The following is a 15,311-nucleotide window of genomic DNA, read 5'->3' on the forward strand; positions in this document are numbered from 1 at the left end:
AAAGGAGTAGATAGCATAAAGGTTATGCAAGAGACTCTTCTGCCTGAGGCTCCAAAGTCCTAGTTTCAATCCCCTATACCACCATAAGCCACAGCCAATCAGTGCTCTGGTAATAAATAGAATTAAAAAAAAAAAGAAGGGATTTGGCAGTAGCGCAGTGGGTTAAGCACACGTGGTGCAAAGTGCAATGACCAGCGTAAGGATCCTGGTTTGAGCCCCCGGCTCCCTACCTGCAGGGGAGTCGCTTCACAGGTGGTGAAGGAGGTGTGCAGGTGTCTTTCTCTCCCCCTCTGTCTTCCCCTCCTCTCTCCATTTCTCTGTCCTATCCTACAACATCAATAACTACAACAGTAAAACAAGGACAACAAAGGGAGTAAATAAATATATATATAAAAAAGAACAAAAGAGGCTTAAAAACAAGAGTCTATGTATGTATATACACACACTGATAGCTGATTAGTTTAACTAGTGGGGTTTGTGGATTTTTCTTTGTGAATTTAGGATTTGATATATGCTTGATTTCTCTGCTCCTGACCCCCCGCCCCTGCCACTCCTTTCCATTCATCATTTTTCCAGAGCTCCCATCAGTGTTCTAACATACCCATGTGGTGTGTCTGAACTCAAATGTGCGTTGCACATACGGCAAGCAGGCACTCGACACAGCTATTTCTGTGACCCTGACAAACTGAACCTCTGATCTAGACTTGGCTAAAGGCTTTTCTTTTTTTGTATGTATTCCCTTTTGTTACCCCTGTTTTATTGCTATAGTTATTGTTGATGTTGTTGGATAGGACAGAAAGAAATGGAAAGGGGAGGGGGAGAGAAAGACACCTGCAGACCTGCTTCACCGCTTGTGAGGTGACCAAGGCCCTTGCAGGTGGGGAGCCGGGGGCTCGGACTGGGATCCCTACGCTGGTCCTTGTGCTTTGCACCACCTGCGCTTAACCTGCTGCGTAGGGATCCCAGTCCGAGCCTGACTCCCAGGGTTTTACTTTGCTTTCTTTAGAGTGAACTTTTCTTTAGGTACTATTATGTGGAAATAGATTACTCATTATTGAACTTTGGAGACTAGATAATAAAAAACAAAGAGCACAAAAACATGGAACTCTTCAATCAGACAGGAGCTGGCCTAGGATTTTGACTGCAGTGCTCACATCCATGAAGAGGGAATAATGACTAAACCTTGTGTGAAGCAGTAGAGGGCAGTGACTCACCAAGCTGATTGACATACTGATGACAGCTGTATACAGACTCTGAAGGGCTGAGGGACTCAGGATTGAGTGGGATCTGGACATTGCATGGGAGAAGAGAAGGAAGACTTGTTGAGAGGAACTGAAGGAACACTAGTGCAAGTGTAAGAACTTGTATGCTCACATACTGCTAAATGTTCTTGAATTCCATGATTCAGCTAAACTAGTAAGGTTGAATATCAGCCATAGCGGTCCGGGAGGTGGCACAGTGGATAAAGCATCGGCCTCTCAAGCATGAGGTCCTGAGTTCAATCCCTGGAAGCACATGTACTAGAGTGATGTCTGGTTCTTTCTCTCTCTTCTCCTATCTTTCTCATTAATAAATAAAATCTTTAAAAAAAAAAAAAGAATATCAGCCATAATCTAGTCAGCCAGAACTGGTGTGAATGAGCTATCTAGAGCTCTTTGAGTTCAAGTTACTGTTCTTTTAGTTTCTTGTTTTTTGCCTCCAGGGTTATCGATAGGGCTCAGTGCCAGCACTACGAATCCAGTTTTTTGGGACAGAAATTGAAAAGGGATAGGAAGAGGGAGAAAGACTCTTGCAGACCTGCTTCACTGCTTGCAAAGTGAGAGGAGGGGAAGACAGGGAAAGATAGATAACCTGCAGACCTGCTTCACTGCCTGTGAAGTGAGTCTCCTCCAGGTAGGGAGCTGGGGGCTGGAACCGAGATCCTTAAGCTGGTCCTTGTGCTTTGTGCCATCTGCACTTAACTTGCTGCACTGCTATCCAACTCCCCCTTGCATTTCTTTTTAAAGATTTTATTAGAAATAAAGGGAAAAGAGGACCAAGTTTAAAAAATAAAAAAAATAAATAAAAAATAAAAAAGAAATATAGGGAAAAGAATCAGACATCATTCTGGTACATGTGATGCTAGGGACTGAACTTGGGATCTTATGCTTTGAGAATCCAATGCTTTCTCCACTGTGCCACCTCCCAGACCACCCTTAATTTGCTTAATAAGTCAGTTTATTGAACACTACCAAGTATTAGATATTATTAAATGCTATGCATGTAACATGGAATACATACTTGTTTTTGGATCTGGCAACCTACCTGTTAGACAAAATTTTGTCAAAAAGTTGATTTGTTAAAATATACCCTATAAAGAAAGGGCCTGGTGGTGGCACACCCTGTAGTGTGTGGATATTATCATTTGTGAGGACCTGGATTTAAGTCCCTAGATTCCACCTGCTGAGGGGACACTTCACCATGAGAGGCAGAGCAGTGCTGCAGGTGTCTCTCCCCACCCTCTTTTTTTTTATTTTAATCAAAAAAGTTAATGACTGTAAGGAATGGTGGGTTCATAATACAGGCACTGGGCTGTTGTTAAAATTCAGAGGCTCCAGCTGGCCGGGCTAACTTCACGGGCGGGTAACAGAGACGACCAGAGACATACGGCTGGGCAGGGAAGCTGTATTTCTTTATTCAAGAACAACGATTTATAAACTAAGACAAACTAATCACCAAACAAAACTCTCCTGCCTCTTTCTCACATGGCGCCAAGAACTCTCTTGCCTCTTTCCCCCACGGCGGCACCAAGCACTCTCTCACTCTGGAACTCTCTCGGGGTTCCTTGGGGCAGGGACAAGCGGGCCCGTGAAACTAGCAGGACTGAACCAATTTTCTTGGCAGGGGGAGAGCTAGAACAACCCAATGTAAAGCACAACACTGAGCCCTAGTGACAAGCTGGTGGCAGGAGAGAAACACCCTGCATTCTGTAATATATGACACCAATGTTTAGCTTGAGGGTTGTTCTAGAGAAAGGGTTTATATAAACTGGGCTCTAAGGTGAGTTAAGAGTAGGCCAGGGGCTGGGTAGTGGTGCACCTGGTTGAGTGCACATTACAATGTGCAAGGACCTAGGTTCGAGTCCCCAACCCCCACTTGCAGGAGAAAACTTGACAAGCAGTAAAGCAGTGCTGCAGGTGTCTCTCTTCCTCACTGTCCCCCCCATCCCTCTCGATTTCTGGCTGTCTCTATCCAATAAATAAATAAAGATAATTTTTTTAAAAAAAAAAAAGCAAGATTTTGGAAAAAAAAAGAGTAGGCTAGGCAGAGGAAGATGGTCAAAAACCCTGAAATGACAAAACTTGGAGGATTCCAGCAGCAGAGACTATTGTGCCTGGAATCTAGAAGTGTTGGATAGTATGCCAGCTCCCCCCGGCTTAAACACCAGTATGTCTGTATGAGATTAATTTGATCCCATTCAAAGCTGTGGTCTATTTACATAAATCACTTTTACATTTACATAAAGCACCACCTTCCCTCCAGGACATTGGTGGTTTAGTGGTAGAATTCTCACCTGCTCCGCCCCCTCTCCTTGTCACACTCTGATCTTCCACCAGTCACTTTTCGCTCCACCCTCTCTATGTCACATCCTGTTTCCACCCTACTTGGAGAGTATAAAAACAGCTGCTCTTCTGATTAAAGACACTTGGAAATTGCTTTCCGGCTCCGAGGGTTCCAGAGTGTATCTCCTGCGAAGTTAGTGCAAAGTTAGTGTGGCACGAGTTCCTGATCCCTCTCCCACGCAGCAGCCTAGATCGGCTCCAGTTGAGTTCTCTCCAACCCAGAGAGCACTAGCTTGGGAAGAAGCACCCTCAGGTTATCCCGGCATTTGGCGCCCGGAACAGGGACACATAAGCAGCAGATTTACAAGAAGACATCCTAGATAAGTACACACCTTTTGGGTGTCTGCAATATTGTGTTAAGGCACTGTGATTTTTTTTTCTTTCTTATTGTTTTCCTGAGATCTCTCCACCATGGAAAATCTTTTCCAAATTCTGCATTCTTTTTCCTGTATACAATTTTTATATATCTGGGACATTTTTCTCGGGGCTGCACCTTATATCCTGTTGATCATCATAGCAGCTTTTAAGGGATATATAGGGCAACCTCTCAAAAGGCTTAGGGACCTAGAGGCTGAGGTCCAAGAGATAGAGGAAGTGATCATAGAACTTAACCAGCACCTTAAAAACAAGAAGCAAAGGCCTGTCGTGATCCTGACCCACCCTAATTCCTCTGCTAGTTCTTTTTGAAGACACTTACACGCTATCATTCTGCTTTCTTCCCAACAGGTTTCTGTTCACCCCTACACTGCTATTCCCCTGACAGAGATGAAGGCTTTTACAGACATTGACCCAGTTATATATGGCCATAAAGTGAGGGAGATGTTGGGGAGTTGTGAGGATGTGGTTGAGCTTGGAAGGGCTTGAGCTTGAGGGGTGTGTCAATCCTGTTAGTCTCTCTCTCTACAGAGAGGTTGAGCAAGGAGGGACAGTAGAACCCCAGAAGGTGTGCCTCTTAATCAGTCTCCCTGCCTCACAAAGTGCCCCGCACTCCTGATACTATGGCAAGTAGTTAGAAAGAAAGGGGGAGATGTTGGGCAGTATGCCAGCTCCCCCTGGCTTCTGCTTAACCAAGCACCAGTATGCCTGTATAGGGATTGGTTTGATCCCATTCAAAGTGGTCTATTTACATAAATCACTTTTACATTTACATAAAGCACCACACTCCCTCCAGGGCATTAGTGGTTCAGTGGTAGAATTCTCGCCTGCTCCGCCCCCTCTCCTTGTCACACCCTGATTTTCACCAGTCACTTTTCTCTCCACCCTCTCTACATCACATCCTGTTTACACCCTACTTGGAAAGTATATAAGAACAACATTGTTTTGGTAGTGGTAAGTTGAAGTTGTAGTGTTAAGTTTAGCTTAGCTCGGCTTAGATTGTGCTGCGTTCTGCATGAATAAAGAGATACTGTGTACAGCTCAGCCATGAGTCCAGGGTCGTCTGTCTCCCGTCAATGAAGCTCAGCCCGACATAGAAGCAAGGGTAGTATCTTGACATGTGGCCAAGAAATAAGGGCTGGATCAGGCAAAGGGCATATAAACCATATTCAAGATGACTTTTTCTGCCCCAGCAATGGAAAACTAAAAGCAAGATAAAGATCAGGGACTTGGCAAGATTTGGTTGGCAATTTAGTATAGTTACTGGTAGATGAAGAGTCGACAGTAATAGGGTGAGGGGAGGCAGATTGAGAGATGTATTGGGAAGTGAGTAACAGGATGGGTTTGCTTTGGATAGTCTGTTCAGTGGGCAGAGGACCAAACTGAATTCTTTAATTTCTTTTCTTAAAAATTATTTTATTTATTTATTACTGGGAAATATAGGAGGAAAGAACCAGGCATCACTCTGGTACATGTGCTGCTGGGGATCAAACTCAGGACCTCATGCTTGAGAGTCCAATGCTTTATCCACTGCACCACCTCCTGGGCCACAAATTCTTTAATATCTTAGTGATACATCCTATCCACTCAGGAAGGCTCTCTGTGGTTCTGATAATTAGGGAGATTAGCTTGAGTACATTAAATAGTACTGGAAACCTGAGAGGAAATGGAGTCATGATTTATTATCTACTGCTTACTTATCAAATAGTAATTCTTGTTCTCAACTAACAGTCTGCAGGGTTTCTCCACCCATAAGTAATAATTTTGGTAAACTCTGAAGTTTAAAATTTCTAGTTGAATAGTATTCTTCCTTATACAAGTGGGAGAGAATAAATATCACCTTTGAAAGTAGAACATGTTTTGATAAAGATTATAGAACTATAACCATGTCTATTTTATATCTTTTTGTAAAGAACTAATATTCCTTTTTTTGAGTTTAGTTTTTTTTCCATTAACATTTTTTAAATTATTATTTCTTTATTGGATAGACAGCCAGAAATTGAGAGGGTAGGAAGCGATATAGAGGGAGACAGAGAAACACCTGCAACCCTGCTTCACCATTCACAAAGCTTTCCCCTTGCAGGTGGAGTGAGTTTAGTATTCTAACTAGTCTTTCCAGAGTCAATCCGCAGCACCACCATGAGTTAAGAAGTGCTTGGCTGGGGGCTGGGCGGTAGCGCAGTGGGTTAAACACACATGGCACAAAGCACAAGGACCGGTGTAAGGATCTGGTTTGAGCCCCCAGCTCCCCACCTGCAGGGAAGTTGTTTCATAGGCAGTGATGCAGGTCTGCAGGTGTCCGTCTTTCTCTCCCCCTCCTCTCTCCATTTCTCTCTGTCCTATCCAACAATGATATCAATAACAACAATAACCACAACAATGATAAAACAAGGACAACAAAATGGAAAAAAAAAAAAGCCTCTAGGAGCAGTGGATTCGTAGCAGGAACCGAGCCCCAATAATAACCCTGGAGGCAAAAAAAAAAAAAGGAAATATATGTACATATGTATGTGATTATTTGAGATACCAAAGTGCTACTCTGCTCTGGCAGATGTACTGGCAGGGATCACATCCCATGGTCTGCCTCATCCAAGCTGAGTCACCTCTCCAATCACTAGCATTGTCTTGGTTGTAAAGCAAAGTTTAAAAAAAAAAACAAGAGCTATGTTTGAAAGTTGTTTTGTAAACTTCCCTTCTCAGAGTGTCCTGGTAGTGACTGACTTTATTTTTCCTTTTTTTTTGATGGCCACCAGGGTTATTATTGGGGCATTACAAATCAAATGTTCACTTCCAGTGGCCCACTGCCTCTTTTTCTATTTTTTATTAGATAGGACAGAGAAACTGAGGAGGGGGGAATAGAGGGAGAGAAAGACAGACAGCTACAGACCTGCTTCACAGCTCATGAAACATCTCCTCTGAAGGTAGAGCAGGGGCTCAAACCCAGGTCCTTGTGCTTGATAACCAAATGTGCCTTGCCCCCTCCTGATAGTGACTTTATTTCCTGCTGCCCACAACAACCCTAATTCTAGGAAGTATCCGAAAAACAGAGCAGTCAAGCAGAAAAGCCTTCACTGTGAACCTCGAGGAAACAGTTCAGTTGTTGGGGAGTGTTCCCTCCTAACTCCACCTCAGACTCAGATTTTTGTTTTAGCCATTGTGCTATTACAGAAACATTTGTTCCTGAACTGTTCTCCCATCTAGATGACCAAAGAGGAAAACAGGCCAGACATGCTCTTCACTGAAGAAACAAAAAGAATATGAATTTGTAGGGTCCCTGTTGTGAGTCTGAGGATCCAGAAGTTACACATGCAAAAAAAAAAAAAAAGACAATTCCTCTTTTAAAGAGCATCTGTGGCTTTATTCTAATTCTCAAAGGGCCCTTCTAAAACTGGACTAAGAGCCACTAAACAGTAGTTTCTTCCTGAGCTATCACCATCGATCATTTTCTGTAAAATCAAAGGGGATAAGATACATGTTAGTTGTTATTCTAAAGCTTCATTAACTAATATGTCCAAATAACTATTACATGACAGAATAATAACAGAAAAAAATAAATGTCAACCTGAAGTTCAGGTGGGAGGTGGAGTCAACAATAGGTAAAGCCTACTTCATATTCAGATTTTAGTTTTTCAAAGAGATGGGAAAGCCCAGGTTAATAATGGGGAAAAAAAAAAGATGAAGAGTCATAAAATGCAGTGGTTCTATCAAAGAATGACATGTTTATGGTTGAGAGTTTAAACATAAGGTAGCTTGTGTTTAAGAACATAACACTTCAGGTGATTAACAGTTTTTCCTCTTTAGATGAAACCTACATAAGGCTTTAGAGATGACCACAATCACTCTGCAGGCATTAGTTCTGACTTGCTATTGCTGGCTTTTCATGATCTTCCTCTAGTACGAAGCCGTGACTAAGGTCAGAGCTCAATTCTGTTTTGTTTCAGGGTAAAGCTGTTGCAAATTTGACCCACATTTGTACGATTTAGGTCACTGCAGAAACACTGAGGAGCAGAGTGAACGGTAGAGGTGAAAGGTGTCAAGCATGTTGAATCTGGCACACTTTCTTAAAGTTCCTTGAAGGTTCATCTGGAGAGGCTCTGGCAGTGTCTTTTGTAAATTTCTGAGCTGCTGTATTTCTGGAGGAGCTCTTGGGCCTGCTGCTGCATCTCCTGGGTCATGTAGCCAGGGCACTGAGCTCCAATGTGAAGCAGGACGAGGCAGCATTCCAGCACATCTGGGAAAGGCCAGGCCTGAAAGAGGATGGAGCAAGGAGGCACTCAGTAAAGTTAGAAACCCTTGCACAGAAAAGGCCCTGAGTAGCCCCAAGTCTCATCCACTGACATTCGTCTGGCATGCAGGAACTGCTTCTCTCTCATGCCAGCTATTGTTCTTCTCAAAGTATACTATCTTATTCAGGAGCCCTAGTTTACTAGAAAACAGTGTTTCTATTACTGCTTCTAGGGCTACACCCAAATATATCTCTCTGTCTGGAAGCTACCAACTACATGTCACCTACTTAAGTGGATCCTAAAATTCTCAGCAAAGAGAAAAGTGTAATGATTTCAGAAACTAAACAGAGACATAAATGATGACACCTTTAAGAACATGATACTGTTAAATGTTTTGCCAAATGAACTGCCATAAATCTTACCTTAATACTCTCAGGAAACTTAGCAATTCTCTCATTTGCCTCTGTAAGCCTTTTGGTTAATTCAGGCAGAGTAACTGCTTTGAATGTTCCCCCTTTACTAGTAAAAAAAAGAGAAAATGTAAGTCATATTTTGAATTCTGAGTGATTTTTTTTTTCTTTCTAAGACTTACTTATTCATGCACATGGTTCAGTGCACAATGTGCAAGGATCCAGGTTTAAGCCCCCAATCCCCATCTGCAGGGGGAAAACTTCACATGCAGTGAAGCAGTGCTGCAGGTGCCTCCCCACCCCCCATTTATCTATCTCTATCCAATAAATAAGTAGAAATACAGAAAGTCTATTTAGAAAAAAAAAAAAGACTTTCATTTATGAGAAAGAACCCGACATCACTGGCATATGTGATGCTAGTGACTGAATTTAGGGCTTTATTCTGGAGTCCAACACTTTATCTACTGCACCATCTCCTTGGCAGCAATTTTTAACTCTTTACCCTATAAATAAGAATTTCTGGCTCCCATTTTAAGTCATGAAAGGTCAAGAGAAGGGAACTTAACTGTGATGCAAATTTTGTTCCTTACTGTGTTCCAAATCCCTAGTCTTATACAGTTTCAGTTAAAATTTAGGTCCTGGGGGCCAGGTGGTAGTGCATGGGGTTAAGCACAAGGACCACAGTAAGGGTCCTGGATCAAGCCCCCAGCTCCCCACCTGCAGTTGGATTGCTTCACAAGCAGTAAAGCAGGTATGCAGGTGTCTTTCTCTCCCCCCTTCTGTCCTATCCAGCAACAATGACAATGTCAGTAACAAGGACAACAAAAAATGGGAAAAAATGGCCTCCAGGAGCAATGGATTTGTGGTGCGGGAACCAAGCGCCAGCAATAACCCTGAGGCAAAAGGAAAAAAAATTAGGTCCTTTAGGGGATTCAATCTATAGCCAAATTCAGAAAGCCTAGCCTTCTCTGGGGAATGGTAGTGGGCTGTCAAACAAACCCACATTTTCTGGCTGTCTCTATCCAACAAATAAAGATAACCAAAAAATAAATAATAAAAGAAAACCATTTTTCATTTTTTTTTTACCAGAGCACTGTTAAGCTCTGGCTTATAGTGGTGTGGGAGACTGAACCTGGGACTTTGGAGCCTCAGGCATGAGAGTCTGTTTGCATAACCATTATGCTATCTACCCTCCGCCCAAGAAAACCATTTTTCATTAATGCAACTTTGTCATTTTAAATGACTTTTTTTGGGGGGAGGTTACTTATTGTATGAAGGCTGGATTAAAAAAATTTTTTAAAAATACTTTCCCTTGTGTTCCCTTTTTTCATTGTTGTTGTAGTTATTCTTATTATTGATGTCACCATTGTTGCATAGGACAGAAAGAAATGTAGAGTGAGAGGAAGACAGAGAGGCAGAAAGATAGATACCTGCAGGCCTGCTTCACCGTTTGTGAAGCGACTCCCCTACAGGTGGGAAGCCGGGGGCTCAAACCTGGATCCTTACGCTGGTCCTTGCATTTTGCGCCACTTGTGTTTAACCTGCTGTGCTACCACACGACTGCCCAAAGGCGGGATTTTATTGTTCTGTCACCAGTAATTATATATACACATATTTTCATGCTAACTAAAAACAGCTGGTCCCATTTACCAATGAAAGGATTAAAGCTCAGACGGATTCACTGAGGTCACTCAGTGCAGGGCACTAAGGACTGTACTTCCCATCCCTCTCTACTAACTGGGTCTTACTTTTGGTCCTGAGCACTGCAGGGATGCCGTTCTGCTTCCAGCCCAGGGTCATTCTCATCTGGACCATTTGCTGTGGACTTGCAAAGCTGACTCTTTTGATGCTGACGGATCATTTCTGCCAAGGTCTCCTGGACCTCGGCAACAGTTCTTTTTGAGTCTTGGAGACTGGCGTGTGTTTCTGAAAGGAGCTGCTGACAGGCGCTCAATTCCTGCTGGCTTTCCCCTGTGAGTGTGGCAGTGGACCCTACAGGGCAGCCTGGTTCTGGCAGAGTAGCAGCGTCAGGCTCAGCTTGCTCAGGGCAGGTGCTGTCCACCTGCTGACTCTGCTCAACAGTGGGTGTCCTTATGGGGGCAGCCCCAGAGAGAGACCACCAGAGTTCATACAGGCGTCCATAAAGAAAGAAGGCCTCCAGACTTTGGAGAGCTGCTGTGGCAGGGGTCTGATGGTCACTCAGCTTATTTCTGAGACAGTCACAGCCTAAGAAGAAAAAAAAACTTAAGAGTTGAGCCTTTATCTGCCAGAAGTTTGGCTTTCTTCTCCAAGACTGCTATCTCCTGTCACCCAAAGGCAGACCTCAAGAAAAAGGATAGCTGTGGCCCAAGGGATCACATGCCTTCAGCCAACCTGAGCTAGATGGTTCCTGACAAAACTCTTGTTGCTGCAGGCAAGGAGTCTCTCCAGACAGAAAGGAGAAACAATTCCTTCTGCCTGTGAGAGCCGCAGGGGTTCAGTCTAGGGGCTAATAAGGCAGCTCAAGATGCTGTAGCCTATGTGTAGCACATGCCCTTTCTGTGCAGGTGGGTGGGTGGGGCAAGGTCCCGGGGAACTGCTCTTCATTCTGCGGCCTCTCAGGAGTACAAGAAGAGAACTCAAGCTGTCTGCTAAGTGCCAGCTGGCCTGTCCTGTCCCAGAGTAGCCTGTGTACTCTAGGTGTCCCACCGCTGTGGGACAATCTTGTGGAAGTGGGGGCAGCTCACCCTCAGGAAGAAAGGTGGCGTAGACTTCCTGCATGATGGTGAAGTTTCCTGCATCGTGGCTCCGGACCACAGCCCGGAGCAGTGCCTCCACAGCCCCATCCCAGGAGGCTGCTTGCTGGCTCAGCAATGCCAGCGTTAGGTCATGGCAGATATGAAGCAGGAGCTGGAGGGTAAACCAGAGTCTGTTAGACACGGTCCTCTCTCCTGCTGAGCCCTAGACCATACCTATCAGGCACCCTTGTATGACACTCCACCCCAACCATCACCCAGACTACATTCACATCTAGCTCTGGGCATAGCCACAGCCTTGTTTGTTACTAAAGTCTCTTCATGCTAAGAAAGTACTTTGATATTTGTATTTAATTAAACTGCATTTCCGGAAGTAAAAATAAATAAACCAACATAGAGTATATAAATGTTTGACATATATAAAATCAAGATGCTATAATTACCACCACAGTGAAGGCAGAACTATCCATCATGGTCAGTCCCTTGTGTCTCTTTGCAGCCACCTCCCTCTCTACACTCCCTGGTAGCTACAGATATGCATTTTATCAATAGTATTAAGTCTTTGTAAGAATTCAGATAAGTGGAGTGACAGATTATGTAGTTTTAACAAGTCTTGGTTCCTTCATTGTCATAATGCTTTTGGGATTCCCTTCACTGGCAAAAGCAAAGTGGCTAAATTGAGCTGTTACAGTGAACCAAGCTGATTTTGATACATATGCATCAACATGGATAAACTTTACAAACAACTGCTCAAGTAAACATGAGGGCCTTGATAATCAGGGAGAACATTTCCAGGTGGCCTGGGCTTGCCTTAGTTTTTTTCTTACATGCAGACTGGTTGGTCTGCCTGCTTCCTCTTTGGATCATGCATGGACTGAGGAAGTCTTCCCACTAAATGATCAGAGTACCATCAGTGCTGATATGGGTGAGTACCTGTTTGGAGGGAGTGTTGCTGGTAGCTGATGGGTATTTGATGTGGTGCAGCTGCTGAGATGCTGCCCGGCACTGCTCAGGGGTGTCAAGGCCAAAAGTATCTCTCCACAATGCCGTCACCCTCTCCACAAAAGGCCCTTCAGTGCCCATGGCCCAAGTATTATAAGAGGAGCAGGAACTCTTGCTTTCTGGAATCTGCCTTTCCTCCAGGTGCTTGGATAGTAGTTCAAGGAGGCAAAACACCAGTCTCTGACCCTGGAACCCAATAACAAAGAACCGTTACCTGAGGCATCTGCATCATTCCCAGTTTCCTAAAGATCTCCCTTTGTACCTGCAACAATCCACATGTCACATGTAATAAGGGAAAAGATATGTTCTAATGACCATGCTCCTAGATGCCTATGAGGGATTCATGCCTGTAGGTTTTGGAGCCCAAGCAACCATTCCGATAACCCGAAACCTCAACATCTACCTCCCCACTACTCCGAAAATCACATACAGGCCAGGGGCCTCAGACTAAGGAGAGATGTACTCAGCTCACCTGATTCCTTCCTGCTCAGATTTGGATTCAGGAATATATAGGAGCAAAGCCACAGTGGCCAGGGTCAGGAACAGACAGCGAAGCAAATCACAGGGTGGGAGCAGGGGTGGGGCCCTGTCCAGAGGACTACTAGGAGTCAACTGGAAGAAGGCTGCAGAAGGCCCAAAGTCTTCAGCTGCCTGGACCCTTCTATACCCTTATAAGATAAGTCTGGTGTTGTTTTCGACGGGCTATGTTGTTTTCGCCGGGCTGGCTTCACGGGCGGGTAACAGATGACCAGGGACTCATGGTTGAGCTATAGGCAGTATCTCTTTATTCATTCAGGATGCAGCCCAATCTAAGCCGAGCTAAGCTAAACTCAAGTACCCTAAAACTCACAATGCTGGCTTTATATATACTTGCCAAGTAGGGTGGAAACAGGATGTGACATAGAGAGGGTGGAGAGAAAAGTGACTAGTGAAAATCAGAGTGTGACAAGGAGGGGGCAGAGCAGGCGAGAATCCTATCACTGAACCACCAATGCCCTGGAGTGCTTTATGTAAATGTAAAAGTGATTTATGTAAATAGACCAAAGCTTTGAATGGGATTAAATCTATCCCTATATAGGCATATGGTTAAGCAGAAGCCAGGGGGAGCTGGCATACTATCCAACATCTGGGAACAGGTCTTTTCCAACCTAACCCCTATCCCCAGTAAACCTTATTGGAATGGCAGTATCCTTCAGAAATTTTCTTGCTTTGGTAAGGATGATGTTTCAGACACAACACAATGTTAAGTAATGATGGGGGAAGGATAAATAAAAATCTTTCTACACTCTGTCTTTTTATAAATAACACGCTAAGTGACACTAATGTAGAAGATGGTGCCACAGGCAAAGCACCGCTGTTTCTGTGTTGGGTTGATCTTTACCCATCTTCAAAGTCGGGCTCTTCATTTTAATTTTGTTGTTGGAAACAGAGACTCACAGAGACAGGAAAGGGGGAAATAGCAGAGCACCGAAGTTTCCTTCTGTGTGGATTGGGGCTTGAACCTGGGCTGTGCACGTGGCAGTGCAGGTTGAGCTAATGTTCCAGCTCCTCAAACACTGCTGGTGACACTGATGAAGTCCAATTCCCTCAGCCGAGGTCTCATTAAAGACAAACTGGGGTCTGTACTCTGGATCTGCTAACAGACAAGCCCTGGTATGAAGAGGAAAGTGCTCTTCCTAGCATGCCCAAGGAGACCTGAGCAATCTGGATTGCTGGCGTGCCTAGACTGTTTACATGGAACTCACCAGACAAGGATGTGAGGCCCTTCCCTTAAACCTCTGGAGTACAGTAACAGACTGACCTTCAGACTTGCATGGAGCCTCAGGGCTTCCTGGGCCCCCACCCAGTTCCTGGCCAGCAGCAGCTCTTGGGCACACCTGAGAGCCAGGGAAGCAGACAGCTCGTCCTCTCCCATGATAGAAGCCAGCTCCGCAGCTGTTCTAAGTGACGCTGCATCCCCCTTTTTCGCCAAGACTTTGGCTGCATCATAAGCAGAAGTGGCACCTAAGTAGCTACAATACAAATGAAATCATAAAGCATCATAAACATGTTGCTCCTGTCCTGCAAGAGGCAAAATCATTTCTTGCAGCCTTGTGTTCTCCAGGGCCTCTGGTGTCTCGCTGTCCTGGCTGTTCCTGTGAAGGTTGTCAGCACTGAGACAGCATCATACCAGAATAGTGAGCCTTCAGTTTCCTGACCAAAAACCAAGGCATACCCCCAGTCTATTGCTGAGGCTTCTTGCCTAGTCACAGAGATTTACAGTAACAGCAAATTGGGAGGCCTTCAGGTCTGGTACACAGCTGCATGGTGAGTTCTCACCACTGTACTGGAGCTTTTAACTTACTGCTGTGACCCTGGTTCTGCTCTTCTGTGTTAGACCACCCCAAACCCCTCAGGCTCACCACTTGGCTGCAACGGCATAGTGGCCGTCTTTTTCGAGGACAGCTCCCCAGCTGAGGTACAGGTCCTTCAAGATTGGGTCCTCGGGGCGCAGCCGGGCCTTGGCAATTGCAATAGCCTCCCTAGAAGAGGACAAACAAGTGAGATGGAAAAGCTCCTGTGAGCGGCTTGAGCAGCTTTAAGATGGTATGTCCCTTTTATTCTGTTCTGGCTCCTGTAGCAAACTGTAATCCTGCATTGCTCGGAGGTTAACACAGGTTGTGGTGCTCAACTCTTCACCTATGGCAGCAATTTTAAGTGTGATCTGTGGATTCTGGGGACCCCTTCTTCCAAACACTCTGAGAGGACTCATGAGGTCAAAAACCATTTTCACAGGGGCCAGGTGGTGGTGCACCTGGCATATGTTATAGTACACAAGGACCGGGATTCAATCCCCCAGTCCCCACTGCAGGGGGAAAGCTTTGCAAGTGGTGAAGCAGGACTGCAGGTGTCTCTCTCTCACCTCTCAATTTCTGACTGTCTCTATCTAATAAATTAAGATAATAAAAAAAAATAATAATA

At 44.6% G+C, this 15,311-nt stretch overlaps 1 protein-coding gene across 2 annotated transcripts in view; it reads right to left on the minus strand.

The window, feature by feature from the left end:
- Window positions 1-7,668: 7,668 nt before the first annotated feature.
- GEMIN5 (gem nuclear organelle associated protein 5) overlaps window positions 7,669-15,311 on the minus strand; it is a 47,633-nt gene continuing 39,990 nt past the window's right edge. For both annotated transcript variants that reach the window (XM_060198037.1, XM_007534384.3), the window contains exons 22-28: window positions 14,753-14,872; window positions 14,152-14,362; window positions 12,282-12,536; window positions 11,340-11,502; window positions 10,362-10,839; window positions 8,626-8,722; window positions 7,669-8,224 (exon numbers count right to left, since the gene is read on the minus strand). In XM_060198037.1, the coding sequence (XP_060054020.1) occupies window positions 8,057-8,224; window positions 8,626-8,722; window positions 10,362-10,839; window positions 11,340-11,502; window positions 12,282-12,536; window positions 14,152-14,362; window positions 14,753-14,872 (1,492 nt within the window). In that variant the 3' untranslated portion in view covers window positions 7,669-8,056. The remainder of the gene's footprint in view (window positions 8,225-8,625; window positions 8,723-10,361; window positions 10,840-11,339; window positions 11,503-12,281; window positions 12,537-14,151; window positions 14,363-14,752; window positions 14,873-15,311) is intronic.

The sequence above is a fragment of the Erinaceus europaeus genome, chromosome 9 (assembly GCF_950295315.1).
Source record: "Erinaceus europaeus chromosome 9, mEriEur2.1, whole genome shotgun sequence".
Lineage (NCBI taxonomy): Eukaryota > Metazoa > Chordata > Mammalia > Eulipotyphla > Erinaceidae > Erinaceus > Erinaceus europaeus.